The following is a 26,090-nucleotide window of genomic DNA, read 5'->3' as shown; positions in this document are numbered from 1 at the left end:
ACTCATAGCATTCTTATTTCATTCGAACGATGGCTTGTACACGCGTAGTAGAGTTCGTTTCCTTTTTTTTTTTATGTATATGTATTATATTATGATTTTCTGTGAGAGAAAGACCGAGAGAGTATTCTTCGGCGACATGTGTTCTATTGTTCGTTGTTTCGATCGGGACTTTTCCTCTGTCCACAGATAAAATTGTGCGATAGACTTTTCAGGCATCCTATATACATATATTAAATATAATTATAGCTTCTATTATACGATAAAGAGTGCTGTTCTGCTGCTATAAGTATGTAAGAGAGACGAGGTACCTTTGTTACTACTGGTTGTTAAATATATCATAACATAATATTTATTTATATAACGAATTTTTTACTCGCTTCATATGTCCCAGTTTTTACGGTGAAGATCTTTATTAAACGCGTTTTCAATAGTTTTGGGAAATTTTGGTATTGTTCATTTCATAATATTTAATCTTGGAACAGTTTTCTTACTTCTGCGTTCTTGTATTTTTATTTATTTTTTTATGAAAATTAAATTCTACCTTGCGTTGTAGATACTTGGGACCTTTGGTTTTATAATTTTGAAATTTGAATCGATAATATCTTATTCGTAGCATCTTTAGTTGAATAAAAATTTATTTGATGGAAAAAAAACTCAACCGATCCTGCCAGGATTCGAACCTGGAATCTTCTGATCCGTAGTCAGACGCGTTATCCGTTGCGCCACAGGACCCAAGTTGCTAACAATGTCTATTATTTGTAGGATGAGGATCATTTATGAAAACATTTTTTTATGCGTATTCTTTCTTTAACTTTAATTATTAATTTCCAATTTAAGATAGATTAGGTAAAAAATCATAGGCTAAAGAAATTATTTGTAATGCTATATTATCTTTATTTTTAATACTTTAATGTTTTTAATACTTAAATAAACAATTCAGTATGTAATAAGAAATCAAAATTATAAAAAGATAGTAATAATAAAAGCATTAATAAATATTCAAATACGTATTTTATTCCTTAATCTCAAAATTAAATCGAAATACATTTTGTACGTTGTCAATATCGATACATTTTTCACTAGAGTTCGAAGAATGTGTCACAGCCTGTTTTTCCTTTGTAGATGCAGAAGCAGCCTTCCTTAGAAATACATATTTCCTATTCTCACTGGGCGGAGGCATAAACTTGATAGAAGATGCTGTTTTGCCAAACTTTTGCTCGTCCAAAGCCATTTTTTCTCTGTAATTCCCTAAAGTGTTACGCATTATTTGCCTCTTTCTTATCAGAGGTGCGGTATTACTTTTTAGAATATTTATATTTTTATTTAAGTCGTATGCCTGCCTCTCAGGAAGCTTTCCAGTGCCCAAACACATTTCTAACTGTTGAATACACCAGCATAATTCTACTTCAAATTGATCTTCAGCTTCCTGGCTCAAACCACTATTAGTTTCTACGCCAACACTAGCTGAATCTGTCAGTTTTGGTGGTTCTGCGTTTTTTTTATTTGCTGTCGGCTTCTTAGCATTCTGAAATTAGCGTTTGTTGTAAAGTTGTGATTATTGTTATTGTTAGTCGTGATTTAGTCTAGGTTAGAATTAATAAAACATATATTTTCTTTTGAAACGTATAGTAATGGAAAACGAAGATCAAATTAATATACCGTTCTAGGTTTTGGAGGCATCTTTTATTATTGAAAATGGAGTAGTTCAGTATTTTGTTTTAATTACTGAAGTATTTTTGATTATGTAGTCTCTGGTACAATTCCTGTGTTGACGTTGTTAGCCATTGTTCCTCTGTTTTAGTAAATTATCACTAGATGGTAAACCATTCGCATCATGGCGCGAAATTTAATTTTTATATAAAGAATATGTATTACTTTTAAAAACGGTAATTCAGTTATGAATTTCAATAAATTTCTTGCACATAGCGGTACCTGATATATAACAAAACATTCTTTTTTACTTGATTGAGAAGCAATTAGTTAAATAGAATGATACGTAAAACAAGATGTTTATAAGATTGAAACATAAATACTGTAGACTTTTATCATCGCTTTAAATAGATGCAAATGAGTATTCACTCGTTGTGAGATTTATATTACACAGTTTAAGAGATAGATTTAGAAAATTGCATCCAAATGACACCTAGGTCGATCACCTGTTAAAATATTCAGTTTGTTTTCTCTTTTTTAGAAATTTCATAATGGATTTCAAATAAATTATACATAGATAACTAATTTTTAACAAATCTAGAAATTAAGTTTAACATAACTAAATAATAGTTAAAGTTCAATAAAACCTAAAAAATCTTGCTATAATTAAAATTTATGTTAATATTTTGTGTCATTTCCATCGAGTTCTTAGGTATTTTGATTTTTAATATGAGAGTTAATTTAAGTTAAAAGAGACTAAAGGTGATATTCTTATGTAAACGAATTACGACTGTATCTTACTATTATCAAAATATTATTACTGAAAATACATTGACTTATACAAACGAAACAAACATGACACGTATATTGGACTAAGGTGCTAACTATTTTAGAGCTTATAATGATTAATATAGTAGTAATTATGCAATAAATAATATCACATTCTTAAGATTCAAACGGAACCGTTAAACGAGTCGCTTATTTCAATATGATGACGAAGTCTATGGCATCAACATTGACGGTATTCTGTTGCCATTCATCTTATTTACGCCTCTTCTATGTTCATTAACATATAAAGATATACAATGTGTCTCTAGGATAGGCTCGCTTAATTTAAATCTCCGCGCCAAATTTTAACAAATTTGATTTATCGATAGTAACGTGTTATTTGACGATCTAAGTAGACCTATTTATTTATTATGTATCATTGCAGGGTAAAATATAAATATCTATTATTAATATTGATAGTATTAATATCACTATATATATAATATATAGAATAATATAAATATCTATTGTTATAAATAAAAATGTGTAATAAAATTTATTAAAAGTTGTATTAAGAAAATTGTCGTTATAAGTATGTATGTCAATTTTAACTTATCAAAATCTCGATTTGAATATTACTAGAATTGTAAACAACAGTATTTATGATAAAAGATATTATGAAGTGATATTACCGGTAGAAATTTCTAGAAGTTATTTGTGATATTTTATTATTTCGTTCCGCAATGTGCAACTTTCAAAATTTTTTACATCTCTTATCCCGAGTTTGTACGATTTAGAAAAGAGAGACGAGGGTTTATTACATATATATATATATATATATATATACATATATCGACCTGTAATATCGACATGCTTTTCAACCATCGAGATATAAAGGTAGAGTACGCGAGCCATGTGTAATTGAATGCGATATAGGAATAGAAAGAGAACGCTGCATAAAGGCTTCCTCTGTCCTCGTCTTGTGTATTGTACGCTGACGCTGTTCGTTGATCGGTATTACACTTAAATACCTACTGTATGACCGTGCGTAGGTTATTAGACAAGGACTCTCGCAGTCACGCACTCCATCTTTAATCTCTATGTTTTCAAATATCCGCCATGAATCGTGGATATAGCAAATCTGACAAGCACTTTGCGATACGTATATTATTCAAAAACAATTTATGACCACGATCCAACAATTCGTTCTTGTTTATACTTCTTGGATTTATTAATCATTTGTAAGTACGCAACACGATATATTCTTGGTTTATACAACGGAATAAGTAAATGCACATGTTGTCGATTTATTAGAAGAGTGATACAAAAAGATTGGCACAATCATTAGGAAAACAGTTTGAAATAGAATATAATTAATCACTCTGTTATTTAGCAAGAAAACTTTGTTTTTTTACAATGTGATTAATAGTATTGTTTACTACTAGAAGAAGGATTAAAGTCTGATCTTAAACAGTGATGTTGTCCTTGTTAAATAGTATAATGTTATTGGATAATTATTCTATTCTAGTAAACGATATTTATTATTTTTAAATAGTTCGCTTTTAGAGTTAATTTCTTCAAATACTTTGGAAGTTGCGATTTTTTGGACGCGTTACTCTTTTATCAAATCAATCATGTTATATTTATCAAATAAAACTTACAACGTTACTCTCAACACATGTTCATGCATTTTTAGAAGACAAAATTAAGTTTATTATTTTCATCGGTAGATACTAAATCGTTTCGAAGAATCAGTGATACCATAAAAAGAGAAATGAAACAAAATAAAAAACTAGATACTTTCTAATGAGAAAAAAGTCGAAGGAAGAAGGAAAACGGAAATGATCGTAATTTGTAATGTCATAAGTAACGTTCATTGATTCTCCATAGATTAATTGTTTTTTATACGGTAACGAAAATCGTCTATTTTTAATTAAGCGAGATTTATCTCGGGTCGATATTGTAGAACGCCTAAAAGTTTCTATAGGTAAATTATCGACCAGCGGGAAATACGATGAAAATGTGATTTCTTGTAGAAATTCTAGTTAATAAGGATCAGTCTTTTTGAAGTTCGAAACATTTGGGCTAAGCTTCTCAATTATCGAAGCAAAAGTTATACTGTAAACCACGTGGAATTCGTGATTTCTTCTGAATCGATCGGATTAACGAGTTCGTCTCGTTACAATAACATCACCAACTTTTTGACGTTAAAAGTAACACAATGACACTGTACCTCGTTAGCTCGACGATTAGTTCGAGTTTTTTAATCATTTTCACGAACCTAGTTTTTCTTTTAAATAAAGGTGAGTCGTGTGTGTGTTTTTAGTTGGATAGTAGTGCGTCTAAAACGCAAGCAGATGTGGATGAGATAAACTAATGATTTTTAGAACTACAATGTACGAAGATACAAGTTTGCACAGATAAGCTAACCGAGATGCTTTATAAACTTTTTAAAACGAACGGTTTTTGTCAAATTTTATACGAATTTCAATTTTTATACAGTACAGTTATATAGTACGGTTTTTTATTCTTTTTAATACTCGATAAGGAAAACTATTTGTTGGCTTTGCAACATAGAATTGTACAGTATTTTTAAAGCATTCTTCTTTTACGATTTACAAACTCAAATACTTGAAGCGCGAACAAAAGAAGTGAAATTTTATCATTTGTAAATTAAGTTAGATGCAATTCGAAGTTAGTTAGATTTTATCGCTCAGATCTGACGTAGATTAGGACGAAGTTAAATTTACCTCGACCTAGGTCATATCACCGTATAGATGATCAGATACCAGATCAGATTGATTTTAATTCCTGAATGTGAAAATTAAGATCTGAAGCCTGCTTTATTTACACCAGGCCAGAAGGTTAGGTTCCAATTACTTGACTATTTATGAAACAAACCAGGAGATACAAAAGAGGCCAACCCCGACGTAATGCTCATGGCAGTTACGGGGTTGGACCTCGTGTAGCTATCCGATATCAGAAAGAGGAGAGGTTTTTAGTGGGTAGAGGCGTTATCATTTTGCCGAGTTCCACGTAATCCAGCGGCCGCACGAGTTGCTGGGTATTCGTAAGTGCATTTTCCCCTCCTCGCGTAGAAAAAAAGAAAAAAGAAAAAAGAAAAAAAGATAGAAAGCTCCTATTACTTGCATTTACACAGTCTCATTTTCCCTTGCAGCATCAGCTTAGCGAGCTAAAATATTTTTGTAGCTTATCGTCGTACGCTCTCGTCATCCCATAAAATTCATTCGTACGTCTAACCTGCGATCACTCGCTCAAAGTTCAATCTCGCAATTCTCAGTTACTTTGTAATAATCGTAACGATAATTAAGCGAGGATAGTTAATCTATTTGAAGCACCGTCACCATCGCGAACTCGCCACGAACCACAGACTAATTTCGATCCAAGTTCCACTTTCATCATTCGTAATTTCAACGTTTCTACCTAAACCGATATCGCACCCTGGAAAACTCAAACGGTGTTTTGTTCGTTCGTTTCATTCCACAAAGTCATCGAGATCTCCTCTCGTCTAAGCTCTGACCTTCTCAGAGGACTATTTTCCGGGACGGTGCACGTGCTTCTTCCGGCGAGTTTCAAGGACTTTAAGCCGGGGAACCACTTTAACAAACGCCACCATTTCTTCTCAGATTGGCTCGCGTTCGAAAGCTTCACGGTGGCATATCTGGCTGGCCTCGATTTTCTCGAACACTTGCAACAACCGACGTCCTTGTTTTTAATCTCATTCGAGTCTTCCAGTCTGCCGATGTCCTCGTTGTCCTTCTTATCCACGTTGTTCCGCGTCGACTCCGCGTTAAGATGCTCAGCCAATGGCTGAGCGTTCTGCTTTAGGCTGTGGTGGCCAGAATTGCCGGAACAGTCGGTGCTGTCGTGGATGATTCCGGTGCCGCCTGTTCCCATGTTTCTAGAGCCGATCGCTCGCTGCTGCGATCGTGGCAGACTCGAGTACGATCGTTGCTCCGTGCGAATCGCCAGGCCGGGGATTCTGCAACTCCTTGACAATGTTTCCTGTGAAAACAAGAATGACGCTTGGTAGTCGAGCAGCTTGCGACGGTCGCACAGTGTGGCATTTGAACGAGGACTCGGCACAAGAATAGAAGTCCACGTTCGAGAACCAGGTTCGCAGATCGCGTTCTTACATTCGTCAGGGCGAAGTATCGAGGAGAAAGGTGGTTCTATTGGCGAAATTTGTTCCAGTGGATTTTCTGTCAGCAGGACATCGAGCGGGTCTCGGTGTCGATAGGAATATACTGCCGGTCGTAAGTACCAGGGCACGTAACTTGTATTTTTACATTTTCAAATCTCCCACAAATGCGCAAACATTCGCAGTTCCATCGTAAGAAACAAACGATACGAAGGAGGCGATAGAAACCGTGGGAAGCGTGTAATTTATACGAAATATCAATAGGTGTCCTGTTAATTATGGCCGACAGTGGTAGATTAGGTGGAGTTGGTTGTATTAATTTGATTCGCGTAAGTCGATTGATTAACGAGAGTGATAGGGCGATTAAAGGATATTGTGTGCTACGAATGATGGTAATATAGGAATAATGGGATTGTGTGGGAGTTGGAATGTGTTTCTGATTGCTGGAATTGGAGAATATCGTGAAAGTTGGTGCGCGGGTGGTTAGACGCGTTTTATGTGACATAATTGGAGAAAGTTGCAGTTTACGTTATCGAGTTCCGTACTTCTTAATTAATACCGTGGCTCTGAAAGGGAATTCGTTCGTTTAAACTCTACGATTCGGAAAGATCGAAAGAAGCTGAATTATTTACAAACTACGAACTAACCCCTATCGAATACAACCTGGTTTCTTAATCAACCCAGACCGACTAATCCAACAAAGTTTCATCGGATAAAGGAGGATAATTGGATATCAATCAAGTGGACCATTCTACTAGATTAATCCAAACCCAATTTCTAATTACGCGGTACATGCTGTTACACCTAAAGAAGGGTACTGTGACTCACCATGAACGCAACTCGAAATTTGTTCGACATGATATTATATAAAATCGGGTTAATCGACGTGGACACGTAATAGAGTACGCCAGATATGTAGGTCATCAGGGTATAAAGGAACTCGTCCAACTTGCTGTTCGAGCTCATGTGGTCCTCCGAGTTCGTCCCGTGTGTGGCGACCAGTCGCTGTATGTGAAACGGCGCCCAACAAATAAAAAAGGCTATCACCACGGCAACTGTAACACAATTCCACATTTTATTTATTAGATTTCTTTAAATATACTGCGTACGTTCGTAACAGGAGAAAAGAATGTCAAAAGTCGAAGATACAAAACGTTCTTATTCTACAGGAAATATTAGGTTCTAAATTGATCGTTCTAACTGGTATCAAGAAAGACCGTTACGGAAGCTATGCGAGATTTATCTGTTATCGGTTTGTTTCTCGTAGGCTATCGTTTTCTCATGGCTCGTCTTTTTATAATCGAAAAGTAAGATTATCCCAATAACCGAGAAGCGAGTTTCGTCTATCTTGCTATCTCGAAACTAGATTTTCCAGTGAAATTAAAAATTAGGTTCCGAACGAGAGGTAGCACGTCCTCTACTACAGGCGCGACCACGCGAGTATCCTCCGTTATTCAAACGCCTGTGACAGCGGGTTCGTACAGCTCGCAATGTCCTCGGTGCTGCATCGTTCAGGGGCTCCGTGACTCAAACTCGCGATTATCGAATCTATAATTTCGACTTGTCTCTGTTTGCTCAATGCCAGAAAGAAACGAAATTGAGAACTTATTAATATCAACCAGCTTATATTCGGTAATAAAGAACGTAAGATCGATACAATTACTGGCAATCTTATATGCTACGAGATATAGCGATATACCAATACAATGGTAACTGTAACAATAGGAAGTGGTAACGCAATGGAAATGGTAACGCGCGACATTCGTAACAAGAAAATAAAGGCGCGAGGCCAGTGGTACAGGCCTTTTTATACACTGGCCTTCGCCACAGAGAAGAGGGTAGCCCACGTGCAGACACAATTTCGCCTTTGATGACTGTTGGTATCAGGGGTGGTATCGGGGCTGGCATTCGCATCCCTCGGGCGTCAAATACGGAGCAACGATGGATAGAAAAATTCGGAGTATTTATATGGTTAGAACAGCAAGAGGTTGGTAGACGAACGTCGTAAATTTCACGTCTGTTTCGTACCTCGCCGATGATTACATCACCGATAAGTCGTTTGCGATAATTCCTGTGTTCGCCGGAACAGATCGCAGAGGGTGTAAGATTTGCGATTTTTTTAGGCAGATCGATATTATCGTAATCCGAGAAACAAAGTTCTAGTTAATTTCACGTTGATCCGGTCCTTAGCCAATGACAGAATCAAAACTTTTCGACTGTAGGATTACGCGAACGAATTTATAAGTTCTAATTATCCTCGCGTTGGGAGTACTCTATTTTTTAGAGCGAAACTCGAGTGTCGTTTGCAAGGGAAAACACCGTAAAAGTTAGGTAGGATTAATGGTGGCTGAGGAGATTGATGAAGTTAATCTTTTAGGTGAGTTGATCTACGTAATTATTAATTAAAAACCAGAACAACTGCCATTGCAGCTAATTTTAAAATTTATATAACATTTATATAATTGAAAGTTTCCTTATATATATAATAATCCTTCGTCGGAGAAGAGGAAATCTACGATAGCGTAACAAATTTTTCTTCCGTTGTTGTTCAACCAAACGATCTATTTCTTCTTTCTTTTTTGCGATAAATTGTAATAGGAAACTAATAATTTTACTTTCTAAATAAAATTATATCTCGCAATTGGATCCTTATTGTTATCGTAAATTCTCTAATTACGTACGTAGCTATCGCGTAATTTGTGTAATTTTGTAGTTTGTTTCGCGTTAAACGGATGTATCCAGCAAGATCAAAATGGATTTTGGTGAAACAAAATGGAACAACTACTTTATAGAACGTGGCTCTTTCTCCTTTTAAGAAAATTGATGCAGGATCTCCTAAAATTCAAATCCCAGGATATCGTCCGGCAATATCAGAAATTTTTCATCTCGTTCATCCAGGAGGAGAAAACTTTTCGTCGGAGCAAGTATCACCCAGTTTCCCTCCGTTTCGTTTAAACTGCTTCCTTCCACGGGTGCGATTCGAGTCTTGGTGTGAAAATCCCGGTCATTTTCTCAATTTCAATGGAAACCAGTTTACATAACTCACATAAATTTGCGACGATTTATCATCGACGCAATTTTCTCCTACTTTACGTTCAATCTGTTGCTTTTCGCCTCGGAAGGAGGGGAAAAATGGGGAACAAAATTGGAGAAGAAGATAATCGAAATGTGTCGCGACGTTTTGGTCCAAGCGCGTTATTCTCGACGAGTTCATGCGATTACGAGGCGATATTGCGCGGGCCGCTTTTCAAAGAATATGTAAAGACTGGAATTGATATGCGACTGAGGTCAAGATCAGTCAAGTTATGGCATTTCATAGCATCGTGCCGCTTACGCTCCCTTTGAATAATTCATCCACAAAACTGGATGTACGTTCTGCTCGTTGATTTTGCTTTCTTTCCAGAAGTAAGCTTCCCCGCCCTTTCTTTCTCCTCCAGTCGCACATTTTTTCCATTATTTCATTATTTTGAAGTTTTGTCCCTTCGTTCTTATAGCTCTAAGTTTATTATTCTCCCTATACGCGTCTGCTATGTATTTCTATTCAGTATTTTATTCATATTCCTTTTACCGAATGTTATTGTAATGTAGGTGTAAAGGTGAACGACTAAGATCAAGCGAAGAGTTAGAGATCAGAAATATCGGTGGAGCGTGTTCGAACTGCCATATTATTCCGAACATCGCTACCGGTAAACGTTGGAAATAGCAGATTTTCTGATTAAGTACTCCTGCATTCGGCTCTATCGTTCTATCGATCCGATTCCATGAGATTTTCAACCAGATTCTGCTTAAAAAAACATCTTCTATAATATAACGTCCATGAAAATGTATAATCTCTTCGTTACTAAAGTTTGTATATACAGTAGAAGAGAGAAGTATAAATCGAACAGCTTTAAGCTGTATGAAACGAACGCATGGAACAATTTTGAAAATTCCTAGCAAAAGTCGAGATAAATTATCCCGAAACTTTGACATACGTGGTAGAATTGTTGCTCCGAACTTTGAGATGCGTGCCGATATGTAATCTAGTTCTAACTTTTTGCTCATATTCAACGTCTAAACGTACTTGAAGTTATAGATATTATTGTTTCACGATCTCTTAATTACATCGTATTTATTTCAAAGCAAATTCTGTTAAAAAAAATGTCTTCTCCGATAGTATTTTTCTTTTAAAAAATTTCGATTATCAGAGACACGATCGAAGAAAGAATAAATGCAACGTATTGACAGAGAGAAAACGTAAAAGTATCAAATTTTATTATTCGTTATATGTTCTATTATTATGTATCGTATAATATCGTTATACCGTCGTTATTAAGAGTTCCCTAACAGCTTACCGCGGAAGTTCGAAGAGGACACGTTTCACGCATATTCGCAGGATCCCAATACCATTTAGTCGAGGAAGAAGTTTTCCTAAGGTAACGCGCCACAATATCGAAACGAAAGTCAAACACTATCGGCGAAGTTGGATGTGGCGCTCGTCGTAGCTCGTAGCTCAAAGAGCAACGGGATGGATATCCTGTTTGTGAAACGTGAGACGTGACCCGTGTAAATTCTGCCCCTAAATCGGTCCACGCCACGCTTAAAAATTCACCGAGGATGATTCCTCCTGAGACGTTGAGATAAACCGTGTTTTCAGGCTTCTTCCTGTTTCGGGCACACATTTCGTTTGTGATACTTTACGTGCGTTTTTTTCACGAAGATTCGCCTTAAAAGGCTCGGAACAGGTTCAATAGGTTTGCAAGCGAAGTCGGACGAACAATAACGAAACACGTACGAGTCAAATATTATCTGACGTCGATATCTCGACATTTCTAAAAAATACGATTGTGCTGGATTGTAGCGACGGCTGTACAAGTCGATGCAATTTTACTTTTTATTTAACTATTTGAAAATTAATCTTCCATTAATTATTTTCACGATCGTTAGTCAGAAATCGGAATTGCCACTGCAATAAAGTATTCTCGTGTAATTTACGATATTACTATAAATATATAATACAGTGTTGCTTAAATTAATCGCGGTATAATTTGAAAAAAATCTTTCTTTTTGAGGAATACGTACAGATATTTAGAGACAGGGGGTAAATAAATAAATTTTGTTGAAACGTTGCCCCATAATTTGTTTTACTTCTGCAGATATCGATATGTATTTCACGGGATACCTGTTAACTACCTGAAAGCAATTTTGTTACCGACGATATATAACGTTTACTTGTGCTACTGTAATTAAACCGTATCCTACTGTCAAAAATAAGGAAGTCTTTGGATATTTTGCGCAACAGTGCGTACCATCAAAGATACAACATATTAAATTCACCCCCTCCGATCGGATCGATAAAACGAGCTTATTAGTCGGCGAAGCTGGCTAATCGAGGATTACTTGTTTTTCTTTTACCAGCCTCTTTTTGCCTCTATTAATTGAACGAAGTTTTTGCGTGATTAAGATAAGAAATTCATGCGTACGCATTTGCGCCTTGTTTATATACGTCTGATAAACGACCATTAACTAACGGAAATGATGACATATGAAAGAAAGAAAAGTAATGAGAGTAAAACGGTCGGGGAACTTCTGCTGCATTGTAATCGATAGGTGGAATAATTAACGTCGAATCGGATGTATCGAGTTCCGTAGAGCAAGCGACTACAAGGAAACAGGAATCGGGAAAAATCGAGGTCGTCGTCATCGATCATCGTAATCGACGAAACGGGACGACACAAGAAAACGAGTAGTAATACAAACTACTTTTCCGACAAAACGGAAGCTGAAGGAAATCAATTACTCTCGAACGACGATATATTTTCCTCCTTTGAGAAGAAGCCGGGAAAGATATAAAGAGAAACGAAATAAAAGATAAACTCGTCATATATGCGCGTAAGCCACGTAGAAGCTAAATTGATTCGCTTCTTCGAGATTAATCATTTATATTCGAGAAATTACGCATCGATCGTGTATTCAAGCGAAGCGAGGTACGTACGGAACCACAATTTCATTCTAGAACCTTGCTCGTTGCAGAATCAGTTCGTCTTAGCGTAAATTGAATTACGTCCACATACGTAGTTTCGAGTAATTTATTCCAAATTTACAGTTTAAAGCGATATTGCTACCCAACGCGACGAATTAAACGAGATAATTTTCAAGATACGCGTAATGCACGAAAATCGGTTTCTCGAACGTTTTTGAATCTCCCGCTACAGTCACCGCAATTAGCCCCCGTTAAGGTAAAACAGGAAATGTCGATATCGGTCATTGTGATATTCACAGAAAAAAAAAAAAAAAAAACAGATAATAAGACGGAAAGACGGTCTCGGCTTTTTTGCTCGTCTACCTTGCATTCGATGCTTTAAACGCATTTAATGCAACGCAGCTGTGCCTCTGAAAGGAGCATCTGCTACGTTCGACGTCCTTTCCGATTGGATTTCTGCTAATCCTCTGTAAAATGTATGCCTGCAACCCTGAAACAGATATTTAAGTTCGATTCTTTGTTTGCGGACGCTTGAATATTCGCTCTCCTCCGATTAAAGTAATTTGACGATTGTTCGCTGTAAATCGCAAATGGCGTTATTGCACGTAAATAAGATGGGAGAATCGAGGATAGAAACGCTTTAAAAAGATCTTGTTCTCGCGAGAATTCAACGTTTCGTAGATCTCAACAAAATTTAATCGACAAAAATTCTTAATTTTGCGAATAATGCTGATACGTTTTAATGAAAATTAATTTTAATATTTAATTTATTAATAATCGATATACAGTGGTTTCGAAAGGTATCACGTACTCTCATTTTCCAACGAAACGCTACTTTATCAGGTTTTATATTTCGCTTTCATAATGCTAAATTTTTATAGCCACGCGAAGGTGCTACCAAGTGACACGAAATTCCATATACTCGTACCGAGTTAATCGGCAGGTAAAACGTGTCGACGCTTTCGGTAGTCATTGTACGTATTACGATCTATTTTCTTTTATTATTTTCCACCACATTGAGAGATATTTAAGAAACGATCGTGGTTATTCAAAAATATATTACCAATTTGTTGGAGCTGCGAAAATTGGCATAGGACTATTTATTATCCTATTCGAATAAAGTCGAAGCGACGTACATAAATCTTCTGTTTAAAACATCAATCTTCTGGATTACTATCAGCTCCACGCTGAATCTCATTCTCCACTTTGGTTTCTTGCTTATCCCTTTCCAAATTTTTCCCTCGATAGTCTCCCTTTATCGTTGCAAACTCAAAACTCGTTCAAATTGGAGATTTCGATAACTATTTAAGAAACACAATCTCTCTTTAAAAGGATCGATCCAGCGAAGTTTCGTCAAAGATTGGACGATAGGATTAGAAACTGTCGATCGGGCGAAACGGCTAATTTCCAGACCGAAGACTGGAGGAACGTTCTTTAAAAATCGTATTGTTGTTCGTTGGATCGAGTATTATATATTGAGCAGTATATATTCGCTTTGTAGATAATAATTAAGAGATAATAAAAATAATTAAGATATAATCGTAGTGATTGGAATTGAAACCAACGATATGATGGACTTGGCTTTGTGAAAAATAATCTAGTGTAATAATAAATGATCTATGACTTGATACAATTACGTGATTTAATTATATAGATACGAGTTACTCTGCAACATAATTACACAGATTCTGACATTAATTACAACCATGAATTCCAAAACAGCTCAGGTCCATCGAGGAAATCAATCTTTTTTCTTAATTCAGTATCGAATAACGTTCATTAATCCATTGCTAACCTTGTCGATTTATCCCGTGGAATATCGATTATATATTTTTATATCGTATAGTTATATCGTGTTATATTTTGGATATTTTATATATTTTCCCATATTGTGTGCGTTTTGCGAATTTTTCCACCTTTAAGTTTCACACAAACGCATAAAATCTCATAAAAATCTGCAGTTTATCTGTAGTCCTCTCTTTACTCAAGGCCAAATTTAATTTCACCTATTTTTTCTTTATTTATTCATTGACGTGATCAGAATCCGTGTAAATGTCATAGAAAGCGTGGATTCTCATCTGTCGCACGTATTCTGGTCGAGCAAGTTATTTTTTTTATTGGATTAACGATCGAAATTACCGACTCGCGTTATAATTACAGCAATTAGCAGATATCCAGACATCGAGTTAATACTCGTTCGTTTGTTATTGTCTTTGAATTTGATTGAAATTGTAAAGTCATTCTCTGGCTAGATCGGCCATCATTAAAATATTATGCGACAGATCGAGGATAGCTTACGAAGAGACATGTAAGTACACTAACTTAGAAAACAAACGTTCAATCGACATTTTTCGTTATTTACAATTACCTTCTATATGCAAATATCGTCCACATTTTTTCCTGTTACGATACTCTGCATAATTTGATTGGTAAAAAAATACACTTGTCGATATAGAAAATTTTCTAACTATTTTTAAATCAGCTTGTATCATCATCCTTGATCGCACTTTTCTACGTTATTAGTAAGTTACACAGGCTTATTAATTATCCGCTGCAAAATAGTTGGGAAACATAAAAGTTCTCAAACGATAAAAACATATTGTACAAATTGATTCTTTCTAGGATTACTTCTATTACTTTGAAGAGAAAATTTCAAAGTTATTCTTGTCGTTGTGCGCTATAAAATAATCGTAAGTCGGAGAACAAGTATTTTTTACGTTTACCATTATAGTACTTTAATAAATCTACGCAATCTTACCGCCTATTTGTTACAAAACGATTCTATCGTTGCATCTCCTATCAAAACCCCAAAGTCGAGAAAGAAAGGACACATTGTGCATGTTCGTGATCTAGTTGATCTCTGATAGAGCTTCTGCAGATTTAGTTTCCTCTGTCAGCTAAATCTATCGCTAAACGTAATCTTGCCACGCATACTGTAAAATAATTTTAACGCAACAACATTAACAAAATGTAATCTGTTGAAATTGTAATACCACAGGGTAAACTAAGCATATTGTCGTTGACTGCAGCAATACTTTACGAATAAGAAGATTTCATGCTACAGGGTGCAAGAGAACTTCGGGAGCTGTACATTCGAAAACAATGAAAATATATTATTATTATATGCCATCTTTATAGAAGATACTCAAAATGACCGGCTATGCTCTGAATGGGTCCTGGCGTTTACCCAGTTTATTGGAAAGCTTGTTCCATTCTGAATCTTAGTATTCGATGTTTCCAACAGAGTTTGCTCTGTTCGCAAAGATTGCTATATTTTATAAACGAAAACAAAAATGTTGTGTTACACTCTCGACTTGCTTTTACACCAGGAATTGTCCCATTTCTCAACTATTTTCCTTGCGAGGGTAAGAATTGTTTTGGTCGAATCGTCTTACAGCTATTATCACTTGCACTCGGTAGATTTGATTGCACACATTCACGACGATAAATACGTATCTTATTGTTGTTCATTTTAAAGTAATCGTAGCATTGCGACTGTTATTGAAGTTCCAAAATTAAAGGCAATGAATCAGCCTGTATACCGCGATGGCTGAGTCGAATCCTTGATCAAACTTTCCTACGTCTATATAGCATCGCTTCCATTAGCTGAACCTACATAGCCTTATTACCGTAGCCATTATTAAGCCGTAAAAGCGAAAAAAGGTAGTTCGTACATAGAGGAGCATGCAGTTTCTAGCAGAACTCAGATCACCAGCCGCTATTCTCGTCACGTTCATCGATTCTCCCGAGCCTATCGTCGTGTCCACGATAAACCAGCTCTGTTAATGAATTCACAGGCCGCGACCGGATCATTCGACAGGTACAAGGTTTAATCGTCGTGATATTGCACTGACACATGGTGCATCGTAATATCACGTTCAGTATTTGCGCAATCGAACAAGGATATGACAGTATTTAAAGGTTAAGTAATACCTAACGCTGTTCTATCTTTTCTCTGCTATTCTTTTTTCTTTGCCCCCTTTTGTAATTTTTCTAAAAGAAGCAACTTTTATGCGAAGCTTCTTTTATTGGCAATTTGGCTTTTCATTAGTTCAAAGATCAAATAAAACCTTAAAATTGCTCTATTTTTTCAGAGAAGGTACTTTTATGCAGCTTCCTTTATTAATCCGAGCAAGTTGTATCGGTATATCGATCGATAGCCATTCAAACGTCGGAGTAAAGATAGGAGGGAACGTTCTTCAGTTGCCTTTTGTTAAAATTATAATTTTACGCAAAGCTGCGGATAATGTCGCTTCTTCGCTACGTACGATTGCCAAGATAAAAGGAAAAGACTCAGAGATATCGTTATATAAAGACGTCGTAGACATAGTTTGTAGACAGATACGTAGTTCCTTTGTCAAGTGGCTTTGTCAAGTGTTATTTTAAAGAAGTTGAGTTTGGGGCTCGCGAGGTTCTTCCGTTTCGTTTTCGATATTCGGCAAAAGAGCCTCTACAATCATTTCTGTAAACTATTGTCATTTTTTACCGCAAGTAAAATAGTCCTCCTTTTTCGCTGTCGTTTTATTCCATATTAAAAATACAGTTTATGTAACTCTATAAAAGAAAGAAAGTTTCAACTTTGAATGTCTGGAAACACGATTTTTGCAGATACACCAGTATTCCAAATAACCGATTCGTCTTTCTTAAATTTTAATTTCGTTATACAAGTTCCAGTTAATGAACGACGGGGTTCACAGGTCAAGTAGGTAAGTAATTCATCGTATTTGCACAATACTTAATCATTTTGGCAACCAGTCTTTTAAAAAAAAAAAAAAAAAAAAAAAAAAAGGAAAAACATACGAACAGAACGAGACCATTCAAGCGACTTTTCTATTATTTTATGGAACATTCGAAAAAATTGAAAATTTCGAGATGTTTTATATCTGCGAAAAATCGTGCACGTTTGAGTATTATATTTGTCTTTTTCCACGATGGTATTTTTCAATTAATTTCGCTATTACGAAAGGTTCATCGAAATAAAAGTTCCAACTTGAACTTGAACCGTAAGATGTTCGTGAAACGTTCGTGTTTCACGGATTGTATTATTACGACTCATTGCAAGCGTGCAACAAAGACTCTATAGCTGAATTATGAATTCGTCCCGGAAGTTTACCTACAGAAATAATGCGAATTCTGCGTTTCGTGTGCTGCCGATGTCGTATATGACGTACAATTATAAATTATAAACTCGCTCAATTATAAACTCACGATTCCGATTCTGATTTCTCATCGGCCTGGCAAACTACGAATATCAACCAGCCTGTTACGAGATGGAAGTCGATGAGAAAATTCTCGATCAAACTTTCCCATTTAATACGTTTCCATCGAACGTTGCTTTATCGAAATTTCCAATTGAAATTTTCGCTTTATAGTATTTCCACTTCGAATATCTCGTTATAAGACAGTCGAGTATTTTACAGTTTGAGATTTGGAAAGATTCTTACAATGCTTTTATTTCTGAGTAATTTTAACAATTCTTGCGTTTGTTACATTTTGTACGTACATTTATGTTTAATTTATATACATATCTTGCATAGTAATCTCCATTTCAATTTATATATTAACTTGTATGTTAATTTGTATATTTGTATATTCGTATATTCATGTATATACTAATTTATATTTATATTGCACGATGCTTTTGTCAGTTTTATTTGCATATACTCTTTTAGTTTAACCTTTTATGTATAAAACAGCAACTTGTTTAGTTATCCATATTTCGTTTCTCTCTTTACTTCATCGATTTAATATTCGATGAAAAATACAAAAAGATAAAGACACGTAAGTGTAGAAGAAAAGGGTGTACAGTTCGCCCGCGAATTATATTCGACCGATCGGCGCGCATTTTGCCTACGATTATAACATGATATTATTGATAATTCTAATTTATATTTATTAATTTTAATTTAACTTATGTTTACATTTTAATTTACGTTACATTTATATTTAGCGTATGTAATTTTAATCTCGGCTAAATTTATACCATTAAATAAAAGATTCGTCCCTTGAAATTCTCAAAGAAACGGTAATTCATTTTCGTGTGCGTGCATAAAATCATTCTCTTTTATTCGAAAACAGATATCAAGGAATCGACATTCCAAGATGATACCCCTTCTATTTTTATAGTATAGACAGAAAGAAACTGCAGATCAGATTTAGCAACGAGACTAAAAATAGTTGTTATTATCTCATATGTATATGGATCGCTATTTGAAACGCGTTCGATCGAAGGATAGGATGATTCGTATTCAAATTGGAGAATCTGTCATACGAGATAAATGTTCCTCGTGATTTATTCCAAGAATCGAAACGTATATATGTAATTATCTGCGTTTATACAAATTATTTTTCCAATAATCGTTCAACTGTATCGATCGGTGAATGTTTCCATGAGGCGATCGTTTAACTCTAGAAGTAAAAAATTGGTAAAAAATTTACAATGAAGCAATGTCTCGGATTTTTTGTCGATATCGTCATTAATGCTGGAACCATCGATCAATCTTTAAAAAAGAATGTATGTAGATACGTAGATTATACGTAAGCGATTACAATTAAAACGATATATCTAATGATACGATAACTCTAGTTTGTCTCGATGATTGCCGATAGCGATTTTATTCAATTTATCGATTCGTTTGTATATTTTTATTAGTTTATTTTGCAAAAAAAATGTCAACCCATAGAACGATTCTTGCTTCTTTATTAATATTACCGAGCTATAGTTCCATTTTTAGGCTCGTAATTATTTCGCAGAGAATTTCCAAGTTACTGGACGTGCGATCCGAAAAGTATCTCGTAATTCGAGATTATCGAGATTCTCGAGACTTTTGGAATTTTTTAAAAATTACATAGACCGGAATACGGAGCAAAGGTATTTCAGATATAATATTTCCTAATAAAATATTATATCTATCGCGTATTTCGCTATTACTTTGCTCCATATTCCGGCCTAAATAATTGTGTAAGTCTCGAGAATCCCGAAATTCTCGGGAGTCCCGACACTTTCGAATTACGAGATACTTTTGGGAATCCGACCCGACCCCGAGAGAAACTAAATCTCGAGAGATATTTTCACATTCTCGCACAAACCCACATATTAATTATACTTGTCACTGTTAATTATGCCATTAAAAAACAAGGCGAAACAACGACAAGGAATAAAATACACTCGACGGAAATAGACCTAGCCCTTTTCAAAAATTAAAATCTCCAAACTAAATTTACTTGCTTTTAGGTTATCGTGGGTTGGTAGATTTCTTCGTAACTTCACTCAACTCTTGTTACAGTTACTTATCATCCATTTTTATGTTACTATTTATTTAGTACTTGATCCTCGTTGTTTGGCATTTATTTTTATCGTACTATTTACTTGACATTTCATTTCCATCATATCGTTTCTCTTTAAATGTAACGTAATGTAGGGAATGTTAAAAATTGAAAGTTGATTATTCAAAAATTGTTTTCAGTATACGAGCATAGGTATATTTTACGATGACACGAGCTCTAGTATCGTTAAAATGTCGGAGGATTGGTCCAGAAGGCCTTTGTATCATCGCAGTGCTGACGTAAATCGGTTAAAATGGATATCAGTGGGAACAGTTGGCGATTTATGAAGTTGTTATTGGTGCTTTCGATGCACCTGGACTCTTTTACCATAAAGAAGAACAAATTCACAAAATTGCCAATGTCGACAGTCGGTGACAGCGTATTTAGAGATTTAATATTCCTCCTTTGTTCTTTAAAAATTGCCCCGACGCTCGTACCGAATGAATAACAAACAAAGTAATTTCTGGAATTCTCCTTTTCTGGCGATATTTCACGAAAATAGTGGTAACTGGCTGGCGTTTTTAAGATTCAAGGCAAATTTTCGACATTGATCCTTTTCTCCATGCAAAGGAATTCTCTTTCTTCGAGTTTTGAACGATTTCGATCCTTGTAATTTGTATCCTTCGCGAGTATTTGACATTAACCGAGTCGATGGATCGAGCTCTTAATACTTACACCCTTACGCCCACAACTATCTGGACACTGATGTATTTGCCAACTTTACATAATTACCTCGCGTCACTTTCTTTTATGGAGTTACTACGTCGTTTTACGATCTCGATGTTATCTTTGGAAAGTATTAAGCAATATTTATTAACAAATAACATTGATCAAGTTGTCACAAAGATGAATCGGTACGTCTGCGTTGCTCTTTTTTAACGTTTATCGATCTTAGATGATTCATATCCCTTCAAAGGACAGAGATACCAAACTTTATGGGAAGCGTGAAAGAAGCGTGTACGTCTTCTCACACCTATCGTTTATAATAATTTTATGATAATTTTGTAATAATTTGATCATAGGACAACGTAGTAGATCCATAAAAGAAACTGAAGCAAAGCAATTCTACAGCGTCCGGATACTTATGGATGGGAGATTAAACCGCTTACAAGCGAGCAGATCTTAACGATTCAAAATTTAATAAAGACATTTCGACATTAGTAGCCTACTAATTTGGGAACTTCAAGGTAATAGCTTTTCCCATTCAAAGTTCAATGCTCCATCGAGTTCGGCACTTCAAAATTTAATGGGTCGTGAAATGTAGGGGAGACCCAACGAAAACTGGATATATGGGTGAAACCAGGAGCTGCTATTATTTCTAAAACGATTTGAAATTTTCCGCGTCAATACAGTCGGTTTTGCTTGTCATTTGGCTTGATGTCTAAATAAAATACAAGCGCGTTACACGTGTGCCTTCTAACGTTACGATACTTTCCGTATTTGCCGGTTCTCCGATATAATTTCCAACGAATTTTAAGCTTCGCAATCATTGAAATCGTTCAGGCAACTACCTTTCGCTATGAATTATACTATTTGTCGTGTATTAAAATATGAACATGTAAATGGCGTTTTTTCAATTTGCCATGGTGCTACCGATAACTCGTAATATTTATCAAATTGTATATCGGGATGGAACCTGGCATATACGCGAGTTATGTTCATGCTACGAACGCATCAACATTCTTACGTTAACGTTAAGATTATTTCAAGATCTAACAAAGCGTTTTAGTATCATAAGTGTCTTAAATCGTTTGAGAAATTCTCAACTTACGAAATTTCATCGATCGAATCTTCGAAATTCACTTACGAATCCATTCCATTCGTCATTTCCTTTTCCTTTTGAAGTTTCGAGTGAAACTAAACTGACGATCAATGGGAGATATTTCAGTTCCTAAATGAATAACGATTCCTGCGACTGATCGTGATTGATACTTTCAACCCTCTCAATTGAATCGAGCATCGTTCCTCCACGATCGATCTAATCCTTGATCGAAAGAACATCCTAATATATCAAAACGTTTACCAGAGTATCTTTTCGTTAATGAGGTTTTTCGGATTTCTAATCTCACGAACGTCTCACGGTAGAAATTCTCATTTCTATATTTTTTCGAAACGTAACGAAAACTCTGTGGGTGACGGTTCGAATAACAAGGAATATTAGGTTGTTTAGCGAAGATCGAACACGGTTCCGCTATTTTTCTTATAATGTAATGTTTCTTGTAATGTGGAAAACTGTTGATTATAAGATACGAATTTTATTATCGTTATAAAGAGACAAAGGATGTTTCCGACGTTTCGAACGTTTTCATTCGATAAAATTTTATTTTTAAACGAGATACGCTTCGTTCGTGTTATTTCTTTTCCGCCTCACGAAATATCTCTCGTATTATTTGGTTTTACCCTTATGCTCCGAATTACGATATTTTTCGATACATTACGCCGTTTATATTCGATTAAGTGCATACCAATCATTACGAGTTAAAGTGTTTATAATTACCGCAAATTGCTGCAATTTAGATCGTAGATCGTAGAGCAAGATATATATTAACAAATTATTTCTTGGAATCATGTATTTTCATACCCGCACGTGAAGGTGTCATTTTGTTCTAAAAATAAATTCCAATTAAAACAAGAATCAGCTACAAGTAAAATGGAAGACATCGAAGTTAAAAATCACTTAACATTGACTTTTTACATTTAACGTTGAATTTATCCAAATATTAAAGGTAGATATTATTTCACGCTGAATTATGGAATTTGGAAGCTGGCGACGACGAAGGAATTATTGAATTTGAAAACTGAAAATAACGGAGAATGACATTTTTAAGAAAAATGATAATTTCATTATCGACAGAGGTTCCATTTCTTTATTTATTTATCCCTTTTATAGGTCTGAAACTCCCGTTCCTGAAAAAGCGCTGATTCGAGTTAAGTGCTACTACCTTTCGATCTAAATCAGACAACCCTTCAGCAAAAGATGTTTCCTTCCCTTTTTCCTGGTTGCACGATCGTTTCCTTGGAGAAAGGATCGAACTCTAGGTCGTCTCCTACACTTCAGTTCCCCTTTTTAAACAACTCACTGGCTGACACCTGATAGTCGATAGGTTTGACTCTTTCTATAGTGGACAATAATAGGGATGGCTTTCGAATCAAGCTTTTCCTGTTGATCCTTTCTTGATTTTAAGAGAATGAACATATATAAATGTTTTCTTTCGTTGTTTAACGATCGGTGCTTCCTTTGATAACAAGTGGATGAATTATAAGATCTGAGAATTTAATTAAATGGTAAAATTGATCCAAGATTTAAGAAAAATAATCTTGCGGTTTGGACAAGGAGCTATTCATTATGCTTTCTTTTTTTTTAACAAAATTGTTACCTCGATGGTTATCATTTTATGTTCTTTGAACTTATTTATGTGCATTCGGGAAACGTATTTTAGTGAATTAAAATACGACGATGCTGCGAAAACATTTAATCTACCAATGACCAGATCTTAGAAGATTAATTACCATTACTTAGAGTGGCGAGAATTAGCAATTCTTATTACATAGTAATGTAATTACTTCCTGAATAATATAATCAATTTTTCAATATTTGGATACATTCCGAGATCTACTGCAGTAAACTTTTATATTATACATTTGTATAATATTTTACTCGTTCGTTTGCTTCTCAATAATGTATCAATAACCCCCCCCCCCCAGAAAATTATACGCATATAGTTTTAAGATCAATGTTCGAAACATTCGCAGAAACCCATTTCTTGAATTCCTGTTTATAAATCGACATTTTACATCGATATTAATATCAACGATATTATACAAAAGTTGATGTTTTCCTTATATATTTATACCAATATCATCCCTATCGACTTTAGAAAAGAAAGAAGATATCGCATTTCATCGAGTATATTTTCTTTTCGTTTTTTCCTTTTTATTCTATATCAATCTCATCCTCTCCTATATTTCCCACTTACTTCGTTTCTCTGTTTTCACAATCAGTTGACTTCGTAAAAAGATCCACGTTTTCTTTACCACATTTTTCGCTTCGTTTTAACGATCGCTTAAAAAATGCCATATCAAACATACCGACGTAAAACTGACAAGAATTACTGAAAAATGAAACTCACCAAGCATCTTCAGCACTCTCCTCGACGATTTTCCAGGATGATGCCTACAGCTTCCACTCTCGCCGCTGCCTCTGCTTCTCTTCATCATATTCGACTTCCTCAGTTTCAGTCCAATCAACGCGTACAGCACCGTAATGAGAATCATCGGGACCACGAAGAAGAAGAACGTGGACAATTCGAACGAATAATTGACCAGAACTCTCTTCACGGTACACATCACCATCTTTGGATTGCTGTAATGGTGGACAACTCCGACTTGCAACGCCAGTGGCAATGCGAACAACAGACTCATTAACCAAATTACAAGAATCAGCTTCACCGCTCTCGTCAGCTTTGACATGGTTTGCGACAAGAACGGATGACAAATAGCCAAATATCTTTCGACGGTGAACGCTGTAATGGTCAGCACCGAAGCGTTCGTGGAGGTTTCCGCTGCCAGGCCACGAAGAACGCAGAAAACTTCACCGAATATGTACGGATACTTGAACCAGACCATATAGATCTCTGCTGGGAGACCAGAGACTAACAGCAACAGGTCTGACACCGCCAGGCTGAATAGATAATAGTTGGTGGCTGTGTGCATCGACTTGTTGCGTGCGATCACGATGCACGTGCTGATGTTTCCGATTGTACCGGTTATGAAGATCGACAGATAAATTATGGTCACTGGTATTACGATATATAAAGAGTCTCTGAGAGGCAGAACGGTGTTCGTGGTGTTGGTGAAAGCGGTGAAGTTTTGGAGATAGGTTTGGAGAGCGGAGGAAATGACTTTGGGAGCCAGGGTAGTTGTAGGATCCATGGTGAAGGCTGGTCATTCCACGCGAATCGTTGGTGTGTTTTTGATAGAAGTACGTGGGTTGGTACTGATTGGTTTTCTTTGGTTCAGAAACTTGATTCCATCGTTTTCAGTGGCAGATTTAGAGATTTGTTATTAATGGAAATAAAATCGAGTTTAATTTAGTTTGCTTGTGGTTCAGAGAACCGATTGCATCATTTTCGATATATCGTGGAATTCCTATTAAATCGTAATTTTAAAACTCTTTCGTTAGAAACGGTAGGGAAGATCGGTTTGGATTTGTTTGAAGAGCTGGTTGCGTCGTTTTCAGTTGATCGTGGAATAAATTGAGAGTTGTCAGAGAGTTTTTGTATCGCTAATAGAATTTGAAGTTTTGATGGAAGAATGGAAATGATTCGTTCGAACTAAGTTGGAGATTGGTTAGTTGTTTTTCTTGAACGGAGTGGTCTCTCGGGTAAACTTACTCGTGTGATTTACTTTGCTGGGTCCTCGGAGCACGTTGAACTTGATTTAAGGGAGATTAAGCTTCAAAATACGTAGTCGTGGCTCGTGGATAATTATTTGCAACTTCTCATTTTTATTTTTAAGCGTTCAATTTCGTTTAATCTGGAAGTCTAATTTACGATCTGTTTAAAGTATGGTCTATTTAGATATTTATTTTTAATACGAAGTTCCTTGAGTTCTTAAACGACACATCAAATTCCTCTCAAGCACTCAAACTTAATTCCAAACATTCGAGCTCCTAATTATCACTGATAGAATCATTGTCGATCACTCGATGTTGAAACTCCTCTTTCTGCTGAAAGCACTTCCACTGTCAATCTCATTTTTCTAACTTCCGGAACGTTTGTTACACGAAACTTCTTAGTCTTCCTTAACTTCCAAACTTCCACTTCTGCTTCAATAAGATAGTTTCACAAATATTTTCCGTTTTCTTCAATTTGTTGTCTTCCTCGACTTTGGCGATATTTTCCTGCTAAGCTAGAGCAGCTATTTCTTTAATTGTCGGTTCTCAAGCTTCTTTGGACTTGCTTTTACCGTTCTTCTTTTAGGAAATTTCAAAAGAATCCATAGGAAACAGTCGCGCGATGATCTCGGTCGTTCCAACGTCCTCGACTTTTTAAATTCTTTCCCTGCTGAACCAAAGCAGTTTTACCATCAGCTTCCCGTTTTCAAGTCTTTCAGCTCACTGATTTTCTAATTTCCATTAAGAAATTTTAGGGAAATCCATAATAATAAAATAAAATAAATCTTGTCCTCTAAAGCAAAGGGTCGGATTCCTTGCAGAAACTT

At 35.6% G+C, this 26,090-nt stretch overlaps 2 protein-coding genes and 1 non-coding gene across 3 annotated transcripts; all 3 read right to left on the bottom strand.

The window, feature by feature from the left end:
• Positions 1 to 659: 659 nt before the first annotated feature.
• TRNAR-ACG lies at positions 660 to 732 on the bottom strand. The gene has a single exon. It is a non-coding gene; the product is annotated as a tRNA-Arg (tRNA).
• A 260-nt stretch (positions 733 to 992) lies between these two features.
• Positions 993 to 1,832, bottom strand: LOC100748047 (UPF0488 protein CG14286). Its single transcript, XM_003489917.4, has 2 exons — positions 1,660 to 1,832; positions 993 to 1,525 (listed from the first exon to the last, which is right to left on the bottom strand). Exons 1-2 carry the CDS (start codon positions 1,678 to 1,680, stop codon positions 1,013 to 1,015), a joined length of 534 nt encoding a protein of 177 aa, XP_003489965.1. The 5' UTR covers positions 1,681 to 1,832; the 3' UTR covers positions 993 to 1,012.
• Positions 1,833 to 3,705: 1,873 nt separating this feature from the next.
• Positions 3,706 to 25,443, bottom strand: LOC100742428 (pyrokinin-1 receptor-like). Its single transcript, XM_012386319.3, has 3 exons — positions 23,999 to 25,443; positions 7,409 to 7,635; positions 3,706 to 6,444 (listed from the first exon to the last, which is right to left on the bottom strand). Exons 1-3 carry the CDS (start codon positions 24,798 to 24,800, stop codon positions 5,890 to 5,892), a joined length of 1,584 nt encoding a protein of 527 aa, XP_012241742.1. The 5' UTR covers positions 24,801 to 25,443; the 3' UTR covers positions 3,706 to 5,889.
• Between the last annotated feature and the right edge of the window lie 647 nt (positions 25,444 to 26,090).

The sequence above is a fragment of the Bombus impatiens genome, unplaced genomic scaffold (genome assembly GCF_000188095.3).
Source record: "Bombus impatiens unplaced genomic scaffold, BIMP_2.2 scf_0382, whole genome shotgun sequence".
Taxonomy (NCBI): domain Eukaryota; kingdom Metazoa; phylum Arthropoda; class Insecta; order Hymenoptera; family Apidae; genus Bombus; species Bombus impatiens.
This window is presented reverse-complemented; position numbering and strand designations above follow the sequence as displayed.

Bases quoted from the DNA above. Each gene is read 5' to 3' on its own strand.
- LOC100748047 (XM_003489917.4), bottom strand. From the start codon at position 1,680: ATGCCTCCAAAACCTAGAACG. The intron at 1,526-1,659 runs GTATATTAATTT...CGCTAATTTCAG, and splicing joins TGCCTCCAAAACCTAGAACG to AATGCTAAGAAGCCGACAGC.
- LOC100742428 (XM_012386319.3), bottom strand. From the start codon at position 24,800: ATGGATCCTACAACTACCCTGGCTCCCAAAGTCATTTCCTCCGCTCTC. The intron at 7,636-23,998 runs GTGAGTTTCATT...ATTGTGTTACAG, and splicing joins GAGAGTGCTGAAGATGCTTG to TTGCCGTGGTGATAGCCTTT. The intron at 6,445-7,408 runs GTGAGTCACAGT...TTGTTTTCACAG, and splicing joins AATTTCGAGTTGCGTTCATG to GAAACATTGTCAAGGAGTTG.